At 37.3% G+C, this 21767-nt stretch overlaps 1 protein-coding gene across 2 annotated transcripts in view; it reads right to left on the reverse strand.

Annotated features, from left to right (window-relative positions):
- drd3 (dopamine receptor D3) overlaps positions 1-15065 on the reverse strand; it is a 69236-nt gene extending 54171 nt beyond the window's left edge. For both annotated transcript variants that reach the window (XM_055150790.1, XM_055150789.1), the window contains exons 1-3: positions 14939-15065; positions 9171-9307; positions 4470-4663 (exon numbers count right to left, since the gene is read on the reverse strand). In XM_055150790.1, coding sequence (XP_055006765.1) covers positions 4470-4663; positions 9171-9307; positions 14939-14988 — 381 coding nt within the window. In that variant the 5' untranslated portion in view covers positions 14989-15065. The remainder of the gene's footprint in view (positions 1-4469; positions 4664-9170; positions 9308-14938) is intronic.
- Positions 15066-21767: the final 6702 nt, after the last annotated feature.

Raw genomic sequence — 21767 nt, forward strand, 5'->3', positions numbered from 1 at the left:
AATGATAAAAATATATAAAAATGCAATTTTCAATCCAACATAACTGTACATTTTCTTTAATATTACAGGTAGACTTTCAAGCAACACCATTCTAAAATTGCCAAATGTTTTAATTTGTCCAATTTATGTGCTTGTGTCAGTATCAGTACCTACTGAGATAAAGTATCTAGTTTTTAGTGACTATTGATTTTTTTTACAACCCTGTCTGCTTGTATTGATCAGTCTTCTAACTTTATTATTAAGGTTCTTACTGGGTGAGTGTTTATTTTATTTGGATGTGCATGATATGTGTATGATATTTAGTGGACTGATGGCTATGCTTTAACTGCATTTGAGGTGAGTACTAAACATAGTGATGCCAGTGCCTAGCTCTTTGCTCTCAGAGGATTTGTATTCCCAGAAGAGGAAGAAGTCAGAGAAGAGGTACACATACATATTCAGTGCAAATAGGAACCCTGTCTCTTTTAGATAAAGTAATACAGTTAGTAATGCTCGTGTTTTTTTTCACAAATCTAATCACTTGTTCAATATGCATATGCGCTGTTACCAAGATGAACTAAAAGCACTGACTGGTAGCTATAAAGTAGATTTAATATTGGCAGCACTTTCGGCAGCTTGAGTATTTTCATTTAAAACACAAATTAGCAGTAATGACTCAATAGCTTGCAAATGTTGAACATTCCCCTTTGCTGACATTTCTAGGAAGTGTGTGCTGTTCAGTAATATCATTTAATTAAACTGTCTGTGCATCAGTGAAAGTAAAAAGCAGAGTGCCTTGTCTGCAAAAAGACAAAATTACAAATGAGTAATCGCACCACTTCAGCTTAGCTCTTTCAAATAGAACCTGCATTCAAAGCATACCGAGCACAGAATACACTTCACTCAAGTATAGAAGAAAAACAAATTGATTAAATTCTTATGTCTCATACCAGAAGCAAAGCATGGTGTTTTGCCCAAGGACACATCAGCAGACTGACGTAGAAGCCCGCCGCCAACCTCTTTTATAACCATAGATGATCAATGAAGGGTCAGCCATTGGAGAAACAATTTAGAACAGTTTTGAGATTCAAAGAATTAAAAGGATTTGAAACATAACTCACATTTCTAAATATCAGTTTCAGCTCATGATCCTGTATCTTTCTCTACGTATAGATTTTTATTTACATTTCTGTCTGCCTATAGGATAGTGATACAGCTGTTTTGCTGCAATGACACAAGACACTGTAAGATATCAGCACTGTGAAGCGAATAATAAAATAATAAAATTAGGGCAGTGACATTACAACTGCTGACTCAATTTTCACCTTAAATAAATTCATTTTTCTTTGTGCATACCGTTCTTTGGCTGACTTACACCATTTGAACTCTACTCCTTCAAGGCCTGGGTCCCTGCTGATGTGTGGCTCCTCTACTCACGGCTGCCTCCCCAAACTGGCTCAACCAAAACCAATTATCTGTAACCTACTGCTAAAATCTAGGCCTTCTACTGTGAAGTTCTGTGCAATCAAGTGTATAATAAAAAATAACACAGGGGGAGACAAATCTGAGGTCCATTATTGGAAAAGCTCAAAGGGAGGCTGGTGTTGTTATTTCTCAGGAATGGCTGATACAGTGTCATTTTAAAATAGGAGGATGAGACGGATATTGACCTAACTCTCCTTGCCTCGGGATAAAGATATTCATTTGTGTGATAGATGGATCTGGGGCAACTGTTGGATTGACACATGTAGATCAAAGAAGTGTCAAGAATAAGAACTGCATTGCAATGAGTTAGTTTGAATTGAGAATAAACATTGTCACCCTTGCTCTTTTAAAGGTCCTACAAGTTACACAAACTTTTGTGAGGTTTAAAGATGCACTGTGTAACTTTGTGGATGGGAGTAAGTCACCTGCTTGTTTCAATGGATATGTCATTGCTCTATTTGCAATATTCCACAGTGTGACATTAAACAGCTCTACCTTACATTTATTAAATTACAAGTAGTTTTATAGCTCAACAGTAACTGGAAAAACAGGCATTCTGACTGTGAGTGGGGATGCTTCTCCACATATATGACCTATAACTTAGGTTAGGTTTGGTCTCTATGAAGATAGAAAGATTTAATACCATATTGTGAAACATTCCAGATAAAGCAATAACATCTCCATGGAGAAAAGCGTTTGATGGACCCTCCACCAGAAACATTACACAATTAAGCCATGTCATAATGTCGTCACATCCTCAAAAACATACCGGAGTTTTGTTTCATTCACACATGTTTGATTAACTCTATTATTAGTCTGCTACATCTCCAAAGCTCAAAATGCTCTGTTACACCTTATGATGTCCTGTAGTGATAGTTTTCAATTTAACAGTTGCCTTTTGTTCAGTAGAGATTGGCAATTCCAGGGCTGAAATTATCCAAATGATTTGAGCGAAGGTGTATGAAGTTTAAAAAACACAGTGGAACATTTCCTGTATTACCACATGACATCACAAGGTGGAATAAAGTGTTTTCTGTTTTAGAGAAAAACTCAACCTAAATATGCAGGATGTGTGTGTTAAATATGCATGAATGAAAAAACAGAACTCCAGGTATACTTTTGATTAAAAAACAATATAACATAGGTCTGAAAATAGCATAATATGGGCCCTTTAAGGACTAAATATAAGGCTTCAAATGCAGTTTTGGAGCTTGTGTAATCAAATATGACATCAGTGTTTAGTGTCTACAGACCCCAACTCTGACCTATTTGTTTGTTATGTATTTACCAAGCAGGTGCACTCAGAATCACAGCTGCAACTGCTTTTTGGAGTCCTCAATCCTTCGGAGATTTCTGCCCCCGCCACCTTTTTAACTTAGCACTGAGACACTTACCGTACAACCTGCCTACGCACTACCACCATTTGAGCTTTGCTTTATGACTATGATTACACGCACATTTTACACCCAGGTGGATAATGATGCTTAAGAAAACCTACAAAAACACATTGAGCAGTTTGTGTTCAGAAAGGGTCAAAAAAAGAGAATGCTTACATTCACAGGTGAGTGGCAATTTGAATATTATTACCATCAATATATATACACAAGAAAATGTGGAAAAGTTACTCAAGGTCAACCATCAAACATTTTTTACAGCTGTATTATATTTATTAGTAGATAATATCAGAACCATAAATCAAATATAGCTTAATGATCTACTCACTAGTGTGGTTCAATTAATTTAAAGTGTTATTAAGAACAACTATTTGTCATTTACATGTTTATTTGACAGTATGATGCAAATAGCATGCAAGCAAGGTTATTATGGAAGAGACCAGATGTGGCGTTCAGCTGTGAATCACATATAAACTTAATGTAGCTGTTGTTAGCACAGTCAGCTGCTGCTTGAAAAACACTATTCACTCCAGCCCCATTCACACGCATTTTGAATGAGGATGACTTAACAAAAATATAATTGATATGAATGCAGTTTTCAGCACACTGAATGAACAACAACCCAGCATGTGCAGCAGTAATTTATTTGGGGCTTTTTTCTGACTAAATTTGATCTGCAGAATTATTAAATATTCAAAGCAATGTCCAAAATAATTGAAAATGACTCTAGTGCTGAGTATTACCTGACTGCTATTTGGTATTTATTATTCTATCTGTGAAGTTGATCATTAACTTAGGTTCATCAGATCAGTTAGGTTCATCAGAAGTACAATGTGTCTCAGTTAAATCTAGCGTAAAAGTCATATAAGCACATCCCTTTGTGGAATACTGTACTATATACCGTTTGGTTATCGACTCTTCCCTTTTAGTGGTCTTGAGAATAACTTGCATTTTACTCATATTTTTAATTTTATTCTGTCTCAAGGCAGTACATTATAAACCCAAAGCAAGTGGCCTTTGATTCTTCCTTTTAAAAGGATATAAAATCATACAAGAGTATGGTTCATAGATGCAGGCTCACTACACAGAACATATCACTAAGCTCTGCTGTAGCTTAGTGACCAGTGCAGGGCACATGTAAGCTGTTGTACCAAGAATCATCATCAGCATAACAGATTTTACTCAACAATATTCTTAGGTTTAAAAATATTTTCACTATCACTGTTGTGAATGCTCAATAACCTCTGTAGTCTTTGTTCCAGCCCAAAGTCACAATAGAGTGCAACAGTTTTTCCAGTTTCCCAATTATGTATCCCATAGACTAGGGGTGTGTGATAACTTATGTCCATTATTATTTTTGATCCAAAAACATATTCAAAGTTCCAGAAATATACAAGAATTTTAAATGTTGAACGTTACACATAGAAAACAAACAAATAAATCAATATATAAATAAATAAAGAGTAGTATCAGGGAGACATTATGCATAATTAATTGCAAATCACTAAGTTCTGTTTGGTAGCTACACTATTTTAATATAGATATGCTGTCTGTTTATGTTTCACCCTGACATTAGTGCTGGCCAAAGAGCCTATAAATAGTGTTTCTTACCACAGATGGTGGGACAGAGCCAGGCTGGACCTTCCCGCTGACCTGGCCGAAGGCAATCCTCTTCCGGCGCATCCTGAGGAACACGTAGATGCGGATGTAAACCAGCAGGGTGACGATGAACGGCAGGTAGAACGAAACCACAGATGAATAGATGACAAAGTCCGGGTTGGAGATGGAGCATACCATAGGGTCATCTGAAATATATGCAAAACAACAGCCATGACATTGTCTATATGTGTAATTTATGTAAAGAAAAGATGACCTACGACCTTTGAATATGCCCTTGCAATCACCTTTCCTGCCCTAAAGTGCACTTCACGGAAAGGATGGAGCCATGATTGATTTTATAATAAGCGCAACATAAATTCAAGATAAGTGCCCTTTTACATTATAATAATAATAATGTATGGACCAATTTCATGATTCTGAGTTAAATGGCTATCAGCTCAGGGCTAATCATATTGTAAATTGAAATTTCAAAATAAGATGACACTGCGGAGGTGAGTTGTATGCTCATAAACAAGTGATTTGCTGCTCCCTGGATGTTGGTCTGGATCAATATCACATACCCCACTACACACAACGATAGCAATGAGGACAGACAGACCCAAGGCTATTTCTAGCATCAACCGTCTGCCAGTAAACAGTGTTGCTTTGTGTATCTTTCCCATGTCAAATGACCACGTTGTACGAAATCATTGCTCTAAAATATCCTGAAAAGGTTGGACTTCAAAAGACTGTGGCCCCATCCTCCCATGCTGTGACATATAAAAGGGGACTAAATGCTGGAATTTGCAATCAAGTTCCTTTGTCTTGCATTGATTGTAGAGGAGAGGAGTAGACTAAACCCAGAACAGCATGCTTTACATTGGCCCTGCTGTGATTGTGGAAGTGCAGTCATTTGAAACAGGAAATAGCCAATGGTCATGTCTATAAGAAGTCTGTGTGTTCATTATTGTTACAGTTATTAGAATATCCTTGCATCATTCTAAACAAATGCGGTGGAAGTTATTTTGTCATGCTCAGCTATTTTTCACCACTCAAGGTTATAAATAATTCAGCTCATTATAGAAAATGATACCCGCCACCCACTGTCACCCAATTTAGCAACAACACAACAGTTTGTAAAGAAAAAGAGGCTCTTACATACAGTAGTAACCTAGAATTACAAAATAACACACTTTAAATTTAGAATGGCAGGAGCAGTTTCCAAATTCTGAAAAATAACTTCAAGTGAATAGTAAGGTTTAAAGGTTCTATATTGCGCAAATTGACTCTTGTAAGCTTTAAGCCATGTTATAATATTGTTAACTCATTAAAAGCATACCTGTAGTTGTGTTTGAATAAGCCTTTATCATTAATCTATCTACATTTCCCAAGCTCAAAATGCTTTGTTCCACCTTGTGATGTCACAAAGTGGTAGTTAACAAGTTAACAGTTGCCAAGCTCAAAATGCTTTGTTCCACCTTGTGATGTCACAAAGTGGTAGTTAACAAGTTAACAGTTACCTTTTACCTTTAGTCAGTAGAGAGTGGGGCTCTCTAGGGCTGAAATAATAGAAATGATTCCAATGAAGGTGTATAGAGTTTAAACACACAGCAAAGAACTTTCTGTATTACTGCATGACATCACAAGGTGGAGTGTTTTCTGTTTAATAGAAGAGCACAGTGTAAATATGCAGGGTTTGTGTGTTAAACATTTGTGAATGAAACAAAACACAATTCCAGATCTGTTTTGGTATGAAGCAACATTATAACATAGATCAGAAATTAGCATAATATGGACTCTTTAATTATACAGTAGTTTACTCCTGACTGTCTGTTTTGGATGAATTAATACCTTATTTTTTCACAACATAATTTAACTTCTAACCTTTCTACAGATAAGATTTAGTCAAAAAGCCAACCATATTGTTGATATTATATACATTGCCTGTTTTCCCATTACTATGCACCACGTCTGATTGGTAAACATAAGCAAATACTAAAGCTGGTGAGCTTTTAACTATTCAGCAGAAGCACAGATTTCGAATAAAACCTTAAAAGGCAATTTCCAGAAGGCACTGGACCATAAGAGCTCACCTCACCCTTAATGCACAGTGCAGCTGATTTAAAGTAGTCCATGGGATCAGAGACTCTCATTCTCTTTTAATGAGAAGTTCAAATGGCAGCTGTCTCCCACACTCACTTAGACCTGTGTTTAGATGGGACTCTTGGACTCTATTTGAACATCTAAACACTGTACTGGACTTCACAAATTACATGTATCAAGACCCCAAAAACGTCTGTGCATCTGACCACCTCAGTCACTGACTAATGACAAGGACATGTTTCCTCAAGTCCAGAAGACACATACATTTAAATGCAAACTTTAATGCAAGCTTACCCTGAAGTTTTACATTCAATACAAATTACTTGATCTGTGTTCGCTGTTGTACAGAGAAAGTAAAGGCAAACTAATTTTAGTTCAGCCATATTAGAACACTGTCGGGAAATATGGTGGTACTGTCACAAAACTGCCTTGGAGCAAATGCATTTTGATACCTACAATTAGCCCCCACTCCCCATTATGTTTAGTATTATAGGCATAAGTGTCCTATGCATCATACAGCCCTTGGACACTTTAAATTTGCAACAGGCACTTAAATTGTCCAATCTATTTTTCTAACTTTAATGTATATTTGTACAATTCTATTCTTTGCTCATTTTATATTTGCTGTGTATGAATACCAGTGTTGGGAGTAACGCGTTATAAAAGTAACGAATTACAGTAATGCATTACTTTTTGCTGTAATGCATTAATGTAAGGCATTACAGGGGAAAAAATAGTAATATTTTACTTGGTACAAATGTGAGTAACGCGCGTTACAATGTTTTTTTAATCTGGATTGAAGTGGTGGGTTTTTCTTCATACAAATTCGCTAAAATCACCTCGATATCAGCAGCGGTGAAACGCCGGAGATGCGCCCTCATAGACCTTCAGGTAACCGCGGGCGAAACGACTGACAAAGAACTCCACGCTGTTTAGACCTGGTTTAGACCTGGGTCAGTTCTGGTTTAGACCTGGTTTACACTCGTCCCTCCCTCTATCGCAGTCTCGCTGTTTCGCAGATTTGTATTTTTTTTTTTTTGTGTGCAATTTTGCATGTCTTTTTTTTTTTTACATTATATGAATGCGTATTGCGTTCCTCACGCTGCGTCCTGACTGGCCAAGGGACTCCTGTCTCCTGTACAGTACAGAATGTGTTCAGCTGCCAAATTTAAATACATGTTCAATCTCTAGCAGTGTGATTCTGAAGTGCTGTACGGTTGCAAGTTTTCTCCCCGACGAAACCCACAACGTCGACGAAACGTTCTGCACCGACAAAGGCTCCTGCACTCGCACCCAAAAGGCAGAGGAAGATGCAAACCATCACACAAAAAGTTGGACTTCTGGACACGCTGAAGGAAGGTAGAAGTTACTCGCTGTAACAGACTCTTGCACCGGCTCGGGTACCTGCAAATAGTTGCTGAAATCAGGGCCGTGAGCCCGAGCAGCAGGGTGTCCATAAAGAGTGATCGGGTGACAGCCGCTCTTACCTCCGTGAGGTGCGGAGCAGAGCCGCTCCTTTCTCCTGCGGTCACCTTCGAGCCCGTCCCTACAGTGAGTCCTGTTTTAGTCCTAGTTCAGTTCTGGTTTAGTTCTAGTTCAGTTCTAGTTTAGTCCTAGTTCAGTTCTGGTTTAGTCCTGGTTCAGACCTGGTTTAGTCCTGGTTCAGTCCATATACAGCGCAAAAGTTATTTTTGGTGAGAGTAACTTAAAGTAATGCAATAGTAATGTAATGCCTTACATTTTAAATGCAGTAATATTGTAATGTAACGAATTACTTTGAAATGACAGTAATGGGTAATAAATACCGCATTACAGTTTCAAAGTAACTTGCCCAACAGTGATGAATACTGCTGTGCCATTTTTTATATTGAACTCGTCTGTAGTATTTGGATGGACTATGCATATGTTCAAGTTGCTTGGAGTAATCTGGAAAATCTCACTATCTAGAAAAGCTCACTACAGAATCTGTAAGTGGTAATATTACAGTGCTAACAGCTATCCTATATTACACAAAACTGACCTTTGTGAGCTTTGAGTCATGTTAGAATGAATCCTCAAAGACATGCCTGGAGTTGTATTTTGATTTATTCACACATGTTTGAGTAATTCTTTATCATCATTATTCTAGTGAAGGAGAGTTTTCAGTTTGAGAGAAGAACTCATCTTAAATATGCAGGGTTTGTGTGTTAAACATGTGTGAATGAAACAAAACACAACTCCTGGCATGTTTGTGATGAGAAAACAATATATTAACATATATCACAAAATAGCCTAATACTAAGGACTAAATATAATGCTTCAAATGCAGTTTTGGAGCTTGTGCAATCAAATAGGACATCAGTGTGTACATTTTGTAATAGCCTCCTAGGTCCTAACATAATTGCAGTAATTTTTCATGTTCAGCCCAACTCAAGAAGATGACTTTGGTGGTTTGAGATTTTTGGCTCTAGAAATATTTCTGATTGGCCGTGGAAAGAGCCAATAACATATGCTGCAAGGTCTGAGGAGTGGAATGAGACTGAAAACCATTTGGCCCAAAAATGACTTGGGCAGTTATGCTATGAGGCCAGCGATTCCCACATTACCCAGTTATCACCTGATTACTCTGACCTGTGGTATTGAAGCCAAACAGCAGAGGACAGGAGACCGCGAAGGCCAGGACCCAGACTGTGGCGATCATTGCAAACACTCTCTTCCTCGACCGATGTGTGGTGTTGTACAGTACAGGCATGACCACTGCTGTGTACCTGTGAGAAAACATACAAAATAATTAGGTTTCAGATACATTTACATATGAGTGGTGGGTGAAATTGACAAAATTAATATATCACTGGCTATTGTTACAAGCGCTCCAAAATCGAATTAATATCTGATTTCTACATCTTAAAATTACTGCACTGTGTCTGTTGGAGGGTCTGTCACCTGCTTGTCTCCATGGAGATCTGCCTAGAATGTGGCCATAAACTTATGAATCTTCATGGATACTTGCAAGTCAATTATAAGTTAGATTTGTGGAGAGGCGACCCAACTCATAGTAAGAATGGATGTTTTAAAGATATTTTTTATCATTTAAAGCAAAGCATGCACATCACCATGGAGACAAATAGGTTGCAGATCCTCTCCAGAAAAGTTGTGCAGTGCACCATTTAAAGATATGCAAACTGCATAATTTGATGAAAGAAATCAGAGGGACCATAATCAAAAAGAACTCAGATGATTTTGCTGTTTACATTGCATTTTAAGAATCTTTTAGCTCCAAGCTCTGAGTGTGCATGTAAGAGCAACCAATGCTTTATTGGAATTCTCCCGAAAGCCACAGTCAGATAATATTTTTGCAGTCCATTAGAAATGTGATAAACTGTGTCTTGGTTAAAATTCAAATGAATAAAATAAAACACAAATGAGCAAAAGTATATACCTGGTAACATTTAACAGAGCCATAATTAAGCATGAAGAATTTATTCATAATTAACTATTATTATTACTTATTAACAGTTATAATTACTATTATTATTAATGATTCAGGCTTAGTAACTACTTAATTAAGGGTTAAGACTTAAGGTATAGGGTATGAATTATGTAGTTAAACCTGAATCATCCTTAATAAACAATTTGCATTATGAATGAACTGTACATGCTTTATTGAGGGTAATTAGGGTGCAGTCATTATAAAGTATTACCATACTGTTTAGAAGAATATACAACAAGTTTCTTTGTAAAAATAAAATATTTTTGCAACTTTTTGACAGTTTTCTCAATTAAACACAACCTACTACCATAGTACAGTACTAAAAATGGCCTAGAAAATTAAGAAGCATGAAAAACAGAGATGTAAGCCAAAGCGGACTGCTCAGAGAAGATAAGTATAATGGGGCTTACAATGGAGCAGCATACCAAGCATTTCTGTGTTGAGACAATTTGGGTATTCAGCACAAAACCTGGCTTTGATTTAAGAGTTCATCGGCACACTATATGCCAACTGTGTATAATGAGCCTGCAGAGAACCAGGTTTAACTGCGGCCACCGGTCTGGGCTGCAATTACGCTGGACCCCGACCTAAAATGGATGTGATGTTAAGTCGCCAGAGCCAGAAAAATGCCACGATTGTTTATCCTCATCAAACTAATTACACTGGGGTGGTACTGGGCAAGCACGGGGTGGACCAAGGGCCAAATCAACAAATAACATTTCCCAAATTGATGTTTTATTAGGTTTGCTTTATCTTCACACCCCTGCCAAGAAGCTATCTGCTTGCATAAAACATGCAGAACAAATATGCACATTGATCAAAATCTGAACTATTTATACACAACAAAGACACCTCACCTTGAAGTTGCACGTAGGAATCTGCAGTTCATTTCTGTTCTATACTGCACCATCCTGACTGATTGTTTCAACAGGCCATTAATCACAGCTCCTATGACAACAACCACAGCTTGCAGCTAAATAAACAATAAACTCTTAAAGTTAATCAGACACGTAATGCCCCCAGTGCCCCTTCCTTAATTTAGCCTCTCCGAAAGCATGTGATGGCAGCATTGTCAGCTCATTTGGTAATCAATCACCACCAAGCACTAGCAGCAAGGAAGGAGTGCATCCCCAGAAGAACATTATTTATTATAGAGGCTAACATATATCTACTCAAAGGAGATAACTCATCGCAGATAGGGGGCCAGACCCTAATTTAAAATGTTACTTCTTTTCTGAATAGGTTGCAATACAGATTTATGTCAAATTCAAATTCATGCATATACCAATAAAGCAGCATTCATTCAGAAACTCTATGATGCCTGTGTTTGTGATGGAAAAAAAAAAAAAAAAAAATTCACTATCTGATTTGATCAACATCAACAAATGCCTTGAAGAGACACCCAAAATATAATAATTTGTGCTTTAAATACAGTGTACACTTTTGGTGTTAGAAATTACTCAGATAATAGTAATTGTATAACTTTGTTCTAATACTGATTAAGCAATCACAGGGCAACAGTGTCACAGTAGCCAGTTCATCCACCAACCAAAGGGTGACCAGTTCAAAGATGGGACACATACCATTGTTGAAAAGCAGACAGAGACCCAAGCTGCTATTGTAAGACTAATAAAGTCAAACTAATAAAACTAATAAAAATCAAGTTTTAATAAAATCTAGTTTTCAGTTTTTCAAACAGCTATGAAAAGTTTTTAAAAAAACACCTGTTATACTCAAATCTGAAATTATTCATTTAACACTTATCCAATTAATAGGTTTTATTTCATTTTTAAAAGCCTAAAATTACAGAATAGATGAGATGATTTAAACTCCCTTTCTCTTTCATCTGGTTAGTCCTGGCCCACAGAATGTGTTTGGTGTTTCAGACACAGCAGTTGCTCTGCAGGCTGAAAGCACAAAGAAAACTATTGTTCAGCTTTTCATTTTATCGATTCACTTTGGAGGTGTTTGAAAGAGCCTGATCGAGACAAAGTTTGTTACTTTGTCTTGTAGAGTACACAATTCAAGACAATCTGTGTAGTTTTCAGTGTTAGACACAGGAGTGGGTCATACTGACAAAAATACTTAATATTTACTACTACTATATTAATATATTTTAACCCAACATGTCTTTAAACTAATAAGTTAAGTTTTAAGTAGTATAGATTAATGTTAAGGCACACTTAATTTCCCTCATAGGGAAATTTGTCCTCTGCATTTGACCTATATGACAATATCCACAAAAGTACAGATATATCAATTTATCTCCTTATTATGAAGTATACAACTCAAGTGAGATGAGGAGAGGTGTAATCCCTTATTCGTCCAATAGTAACCCAAGTTAGAAAAGGTCATCTCTCATCTGGACACCATTTTTAAAATCAACATGTTTCGACTCCCATCCAGAAGCCAAAGGAGTTTTTTCCATTTTTATTTATAATCAGCTCTTGTACAGCATTTTTGTGCTCTGAACTATATACTCAATGTTGCATATCTTCAAAACAACATGTCATAAATATTTAGATAATCTGTCCATCTCTACATATCAACTTTCCTAAAAAGCCTTCCTGAACATGAATGATAGTAGTGCTATATGTAATACACCACAGCCTCATTTATTCTTCATACGTGCACCTCCTGAAGCCTGGGGTCAAGAGTTCAAATCCCAGGAGTTTTGAATATTAATGCGGACTCTAAAAATATGTAAATAAATAATGTACATCCTATATGTGCCAACAGTAAATGTCAACTGCTACAGTGTGTACATGACGTATATAGAATACTGCACTACAACATTTTTCTCACGTTATTTGCACCTCATAGGCGTGACTCTCAGGTGCACAAAAGCGGAGTTATAGTCTACCACAAGGTTCAAGCTGTGTGTAAAAACTGCCTGAAAGTTAGATAATGTTTAAGAAATTACACATTCTCTTGGAGTTTTATTACAATGTGTCTTATTCATGAAAGTTTCTGGTGGAGAAGTTTCCCTCTAAGACATTAACGAGAATTGTAAGTAGCATTCATTCATGTTCTGAGGCAGACACATTTCTCATCAGAGAACTGCCTAAATACATTGAATGACTACAAACAGGGCTTGTTCATCACTTCCAGGACATTGAATTGACCATTTGTTTGGCTGATTTCAAGTAAATACAAATTCTCTTTACAAACAATGGCCAATGCTGTTATATCAAATAAGATAAATTTAATTTATTCATTTCCTACCCCCTGTATTCAGGCTGTAGAGCAGAGTGGTGATGGTTTATGGAGGTGGTGTTTTATAGTGATGGTACTTTCATGGGAACGTGATGGCTCTTTCATGGGATCCAAATCTTTTGGATCTGTTCATTTCAAAGAGCCATTTCAAAGAGTTATTTTTGTATTTATTTATATGAGAGAAGCCAATGATAGCTGCAATATCTACAAACTAATCACAGAGAGAAATGACCAAAGCTTAGATTTGATTAAATTGTTGAGACTGAAAGTGGGTGGAAAGTACTATTTATAGTGCATTATATTACTGTAGTACTATATTATATTAATATATATTATTATATTATATTATGCAAAAGGATTTCACTCATGTTGCCTAATCTGCTTCTGTTAAAAAATTAGATGCAGTTTGAATTTTGAACCGTTCACATTAAGGAACCACTCAAAAGAGTCGACTTGTTCATGTGTTTTACATGTTTTAGTCTATGTCATGACTATGTCATGTTCTTCTGTGTATTTTTCTGTGTGGCAGGCTGTGTGTCCATTTCATTCTGGACAAATTAATCTTAACTCGTGCTGTTATAATTCCAGGTTCAACAACAAGACCAACAACAAGAATGTCTTACCACCTAATGCTATGCATACAGTTAGTTATTGAGTGCTATTACTTAAAATATTTAGTTACAAAAGACCGCTTTGTGTTAAGAAATAGGAAAATTGTATGATATGCGTGTGACCTGCATGTGATATCTTCAGTACTTCCTATAATTCCACTTTTTTGACTGATCTAATTATGTTTCTTTCCTTTTGGCATTTCAGCATGATTTGGCAAATCTTCTTGGATTATGCCTTTGTGGCTCATACTAAAAATATAATACTTTTTAATGGGGCATATAGTTTCCTTGGCAATAAGTGGTAAGAATATGCTCGGCATCAACTTTTTGCCTGATTAAATTTGAATGAATGAAAATTTCACACATCAGTTTCTTGAAATGGATGTGTTGGAAGAGAGGGAGCATCCCAAAAACATCAATAGAGAAAAATATTGCACACCATGTGCAACTGTGAATATTATTAGGACAGTGGGAAACAATGTTTTCAGCACAAGGCCTTCATCAAGAGCTGTAGGTAGCCATCTTAATTAGGACTAGATGTAAATCATAATCATGTTTTACATTACCCCCCCCCCCCCCCCCCCCCCCCCCCATTTTGATGCGGTGCGATGACGATATGTTATTTTGGTCATACCAAGATTCACTTCTTCTATGTGAAATAAACTCTACGCTCAAACACTCTTTTCCACAACCACTCTTCCTGTTGGTCAGCTGCTGTCATACTTTGAGTGTGTGACAGGTGGATTTAACCAATTGCAGTGACATGTGGACTCTCAGAAGAAACAGATAAACTTATGACTTTAAGATAATATAAAACTAAAGTGTACTAAAATTTAAACTGTGATGTAAAATGCACTAGAAAATCATATTATTTATTGCCATACAGCCTAGCCCTACTTCTACAACAACAAGAATGAGCATCAACTTGATTTGGTGTGGTATATGTATTTCTTTATAGGATCAGGACTATATAATGCTGCTTCTACTTACACTGCACATACTCTGCTCCTCATCTTGTAAGCAGTGTATTGTGTTTGTAGCAATGATGGAGGCGTTGCAGTGGGGTCGTGGCCTCTACTCACCTGTCTATGCTGATAGCACACAGGTTGAGGATGCTGGCGGTGCACATCATCACATCCAGCGTGACGAAAATATTACAGTAGAGTCGACTGAAGAGCCAGGCCCCCCCGACCACCTACAAGAGGACAGACACACAGAGTTTTCAGGAACACACATACGCCTATGCAATTTCACAGCAACGTGTAAAACAGCTATTTCAGTGCATATATACGTACCCACTATACAACCACCCACGCTTTACATGTGACATACGGACAAAGAACATGCAAATTAACAATAATAGCGGGGTAGTTAGAGCTTTACGGGGCAACATAAAGGCTACATCTAAACTGCTTAATATTCTTTTCACAATTTTAATGTACGTATGTTAATAGCCTTCTTAATTAGGCTGATTTTAGCTTAAATTAGCATGAATATGAGCTAGTGTTGAGTGTCCGGTCCCTTGTAAACATCTAAAGGTGGTATAAATAATGTGACAGAGAAGGTGTTATTAACAAAAAAATTATAATGACAAATAGCAAAAAGGAGTGTCACATACAATGCCTAATTATGGTCAAGGTTGTCTCCACAAAAAGAACATTAACCCCCAAGCAGCAAACAGCCTCCTGCCAACAGGGGCCTCTGCTCAGTCCGACAGCCTTTCACTTAGGTCCATAATGCCCGGTAATAACAATCTGACAGAGATGAATGGGAGCCAAGCGACTGAATCCTTTACCTCCAGATTGGGGATATACAACGTGTCTACCAGTGTGCGTAGGGACTGGGAATACAGGAGAAGTGAAATAATGGCCCCTCATGGATTAAAGATGACAGTTATAGAGACATGCAAATGCACGTTTATATGCATATACATTGGTTATTAATATGGTTGAGATTGAACGTGAAATTGACCACATTTGCACAAATGTATTGGCCTCAACTAAAATGAATCAGTTTGAGTTATCGTGGCATTATTTCCATGGCAGAAATAGGAACAGTAGTGAAACTCCTTTGGGATTAAGTGTCTAATATATTCTAATAGCCATACACAGAATTAGTTCACAAATGCTTGCCCATATAAAATACAACACATGTTGCAGTAAGTCTAATTGTTATGGATTCCGGGTAATAATCCTTGATCAGACTAACATTATGACAAACCAGTACCAATGCATAACCACCTCGCATTTATTAATTAAAATTATGCCTACTTTACAGTTTTTATTATTTTTGAAATATATTCTGCCTATTTGTTGAGAAAATTTCTCATATATATGGGGGGAAAAAAATTACTAAGCCTTCAAATCTAATTTGCTTTCAATTATGGTCTGTTTATAGATGTCTCTTGGTAACAACCCAGCTTGAAGAGACATTGTATTAGGAAATACTCTGTATCTGGTCCAAAGATTAAAAACTACAAACTAGAGATTATACCACTATAACATTTTACATTAAAATAATTTCAAATATTGATATTATTTTGTACAAGGGAAGAGGAAAAATACCAATTTTCAATTCAGTTTAATTTTGTCTAATTAAAAACAAATACAAATGACTCTCCATATCGACTCATTGAACATAAATAATACAAATTTTAATTAATGCCATTTGAGAAAAAAGTGAAGTCTGCTCTAAGTGGAGTGTTGGATCTCTCCTTTGGACCTGGTTTAAAATGGTCCAATAATATCATTGACAATTAGACATGACTTGATCTAGATTAAAATTTGATTAATTGCTCAGCCCCATGTTAATTGCAATTAAAAATAAATCATTGTATCCATTAATAATACGGAGAAAAGATTTTATATTTCTTTAAGAGCCAACTTTCACTTTGACCAATGGAGTTCATTTGTGGTAAAACAGGGCACATCAAAAAGTTAGTGAAGAAGAACACATTAGTCAGGAGTTGTCAAAGTACAACAACTGTATCTAAGAGGAACCTGGATCCCAGGCTAAATGCAGTGAGAGACAGATCTCTATAAGGGGGTGGTATGTTTTTTATCATTACAATTTGCCACCACTGACTTACAGTCTGTGCATATTTTCATTAGGACCAATAATAGAAGATAAATCACTACCTGGAAAAAGCAACAACTTCTTTGTGACAAATTAAGTGAGTTCTCCAGGCACCTTCAGGCAGAGCTATTTTAGTACCAACAATTACATTCACATAACTGAAAAGTTTTCCTTTGTGCAAATAATGTAAATACTGCTCTAACTAGGCTCTGTGACAGTGTAACTAACCACACTTGGTCATCAAGTGTCTTCTGCCATTGATTTGACTAACATTGAAAGCCTGGTCTAGATTGCCAGTATCCAATTAAAACTATTTTAAGATGCACAGGGTGTATTGAAATAGCAGCGGTCCACATACACAGGCTGGACGTGCTCAGAGTGAAAATTCAATTGTGACTCAGTGGGCAGCTCTATAGATCCATACAGTACGAAATGTACCAGCAGAGGAGGATGCCACAGGACATTCACACAAGACTAAAGAACAGTGAATACCATCACTGATCTCCAGCCCCACTCCATCAGAACAATATGTGCAATGCTTTTCTGCAAATCAATAAACTGGCTTCTTTTTAATGTTGGATCGGCCCATTCGTTTCAGTGTTAAAACTTCAAGCATCAAAATCACACATTTTTACTTCACAAATAGAAAAAAGTACTCACTTGTCCCTTTGCTGTTATCTTGCACAGCAAGATAAACTCATGCAATATTTGTGAGTGGGTAGGAGCAATTGGACCAAGCCAAACAAACCAAAACAAACATAGTGCCCAGCAGCAGAATAAACTGCAGTTACAAAGGGGTGCAAAAAGAATACATTTCGTACAAGGGTCATTATTGAACATATCTCATATGAGGGGCAACAGCTTTCCCATGATCCTCATGGTCAGCAACTGCATAAAAGTTCGTAGTGACTATTTTAGAAAACATGCAGATAATTTAGTTTTAGTAGTAGAGGGATGGACACTGTGCTTTTGTGATTGTCTTTGCTTTTCTCAGCAAAAGATGTATAGGATAATATGCAAAACTCACTTATCAAAACGTCAAAACGTATCAATACCCCAATACTAGTCCACACTGAAATGAGTATCAAAACTAATATTCATTTACTGTCTAAAATTTGTATTTAGAATGTTTATTTACAATTATCATCATTATCATTATCATAATTACAGTACAGAAATCAATATCAAATATCAAGCCCTTTACATAGTATTCTTCAGTAGTATAAATTATACTATGACAGTGACAGTACTAATGGATGGATGAAATCGGTCATTTTAAGTATAAAGGGTAAAAAAATCTATAAAAAACACGAATTTATTGCTGTAACAATGACACAAATACATTAGAGGAAATTTAAATGTCTATCTTCAAAAATCAAGCATAAAAACTTTTGAAAGAATGTTTTTTTCTTCATTTAATCTTTTCTCCCTGAAGAATGTCTTTCTTTGAGAGCAGTCACAGATCAATTGCCCATTGTGGGATGAAGCAGCTTGCTCAAAGGCACATGATTAGTACCTGCTGCGGGTGAGAGAGAGAGAGTCGTCCTCAGTCTGTTACTTCCTGCTAAGACAAATATGAAAGCTCACAGCAGAGAGCACCGTGTCATACTCAGATAATACTCTGTCCTCCGGATCACACCAGGCGCGATGACGGGACTCACACTCACAGTCCACGTGGGGCAAATTAAAAAATCTCTTAATTTTTTTTTTCATTAGATGCTGACACAACTGACCTTTACTTTTCTGGCAAATAATGAACATTGCACTTTAAAGCCATGGAGCAATCTTTCCTGACCTATTCCTTAAGGGCAGAGAAGTCTTAAATGTTGAATGAATGGTAACTCTTGAATGAAATGCATAGCAGGTGAGGTGCTCAGTCCACTAATAAGTGCTTTAAGCGATATGATCATCTTTGATTTGTGTGACATTTCAGGCCTGGCTTAATATTAAAGGTGAACTACCATTTACCATTTAACTAACATGGGTGCTGTGGTTACAATGAAATCCAATGGCATCAACTGACAGGAGTGGGATCTAGAACTTGTATAATGTGAACAAGCAGCTCTCTGCCTAGTTAAACACCCTCTTGTTGATTGTCAATTTGTCTTTTTTTGCCACAGTTTCCAACATTTTCTTTTGCAGCTAAATTTCTCAGAATAACAAATCATACCTAAAACTATACAAGACACTTCTTCTAAAGTCAGCCATTATTCAACACCATTTCAAAGCACAAGCCATCACATTATATTAACTAACCAATAATAAACTAATAAAGCCACTGACTTCACATCACAGTTTTAAACACGTGAATAAAACTGCACTGCAACTACACAAATATGTGCTCACTGCTGGTGTAGAAAGTTACAGCGTTGCACATATGTTGTTGCTACCACCTTGGCATTGTGGGTTTGGAGCACGGCCTTGACTGTAAGCTGAATGTCTCTAGGTAAGACAAGGCAAGGCAAGTTTATTTGTATAGCACAATTCATACACAAAGTAATACAAAGTGCTTTACAGAATAAGAAATACATTAAAATCATAATAAAAACAAATCAAAACATAAATAATCATGAAAATTAAAATAAAAAAAGAGAGACATAAATTGGAGAGAAGAGTGCGGAATGAAAACCTTTCAGTTATATGCACAGTTAAACAGAAATGTTTTGAGCCTGGATTTAAACAGCGTCACAGAAGAGTCTGTCTCACATGTTCAGGAAGACTGTTCCAGGTTTTAGCTGCATGAACCTGAAACGCTGACTCCCTTTGTTTAGTCCTGACTCTGGGCACCAGCAGGAGGCCGGTCCCTGAGGTCCTCAGAGTGCGAGATGGTTCATATGACACTAACATGTCACAGATGGACTTTGGTGCTTGGCCATGGAGAGACTTGTACACAAGCAGAGCTGCTTTAAAGTCTCTGAGCCACAGGAGCCAGTGCAGAGACCTGAGCACAGGACTTATGTGCTCGTACTTCCTAGTTTGAGTAAGGACCCGAGCTGCAGCGTTCTGGATGTTCTGCAGCTGTCTCACAGCTCGTTTGGAGAGACCAGTGAGCAGACCATTACAGTAGTCTAACCTACTGAAGACAAACGCATGGATAAGTTTCTCCAAGTCTGCTTTAGACAGTAAACCTTTGATTTTTGCTATGTTTTTTAGATGGTAAAAGGCTGCAGATGTTATTGATTTGATGTGGCTGTTAAAGTTCAAGTCTGAGTCCATTATTACCCCGAGATTTCTTGCCTGATTTGAAGGTTTTAGAGAGAGAGACTGGAGGTGACTGCTGACACTGTCCCTTTGTTTCTGTGGACCAAACACTATGACTTCAGTCTTGTCAGAGTTTAGCTGGAGAAAGTTGTTTTGCATCCACACACTGATCTGTTGGATGCAGTGACAAAGTGAGTCCACTGGTCCATAGTCTCCTGCTGCCATAGAGACGTAGATCTGAGTGTCATCTGCATAATTGTGGTAGGACACGTTATTGCTGCTTATTAACTGGCCTAATGGCAGCATGTAGAGATTGAACAACAGGGGGACCAGGATTGACCCCTGAGGCACCCCACAGGTCAGGGCCATGTGATCTGAGACACAGTTTCCAATTTCAACAAAATACTTCCTGTCTTCTAGATAGGACTTGAACCAGTTTAGTACAGTACCAGAGATGCCCACCCAGTCCTCTAGTCTCTGTAAGAGGATCCCATGATCGACAGTGTCAAAAGCAGCACTCAGATCTAACAGGATCAAGACTGAGACTTTGCCTGCATCAGTGTTCAGGCGGATGTCATTTGTCACCTTGATAAGAGCAGTCTCAGTGCTGTTGTGGGCTCTAAAACCTGACTGGAAAACATCAAAGGAGTTGTTCATTTGGAGAAAGTTCGTAAGCTGTTGGTAAACAGCTTTTTCAAGGACTTTGCCAAAAAAAACGGCAGATTTGAGATGGGTCGGAAATTGTTCAGTACTGTGGCATCAAGACTGCTCTTCTACACTCTCTCTCCCCATTTCAAGACTGTCCTGCCCAATGAAGCCTCTGGGCCAACAAAGAAAATGCCACCAATATACTGATTCCCTTTTAATCAGTAACATCTATCTGGTACATAGGTGTGTGTTTTGAATTCAAATGTAATGGTGAGTGGTGAGTGGTGAGTGAGTGGACTGCTTGTTACACATGGCTTGACTCAAACCACATGTAGCCAATCAGCTGCCCTTGAGTTGCTCTTTCAGCCCTTTAAGGATTGAGCCTTAGCCTGAAAGTGAATATAAACAGCTCTACTATGTATTCTCAGTCTGTATACTGTTACTTTGATTCAGTGTTGCTACCTTGGGAGCTCTGTTCACCTATCGCAGTAATATAGACTGCACCACAAGTGTCATGAGAGAATGCAACAATACAAGAAATACACATAAATCATACTGCATGTCATTTAGAGGAATGATTATGAATTGATTTATGAAAAGGGAATGCAGTCACTTGAGTCCTATTCATCTCCCAATTATCCATGCAAACAAGTTCCCAATATATTAACATTCAATATGTTTGTGAGCAATTAGTATAATTAGGAGAAAACCATATATTTAAACAGGCTTTTATCATCATTATAGCTGACACTACACAACTGACACTAGATAATAAGCAGCAAATGAGTCTCATCCTTTTCCCTGAGACTGTTGCCCCATTAGGACGAGGCTGTTGTCCACTTTGTCTGATACATGGTGCACTCTTTCTCTCTTTAGTGCCTTGTTCAAACACGCATCCATTATGTCAAAACTTGTGGCTCCTGGGCCAAATAAGGTCATTAATTACAATTTATGGCAGCCAAAACATATTCTAATTGAGTATCTAAT

Source organism: Boleophthalmus pectinirostris, unplaced genomic scaffold (genome assembly GCF_026225935.1).
Source record: "Boleophthalmus pectinirostris isolate CB_2022bp ecotype Guang Dong unplaced genomic scaffold, ASM2622593v1 HiC_scaffold_15, whole genome shotgun sequence".
Classification (NCBI taxonomy): domain Eukaryota; kingdom Metazoa; phylum Chordata; class Actinopteri; order Gobiiformes; family Gobiidae; genus Boleophthalmus; species Boleophthalmus pectinirostris.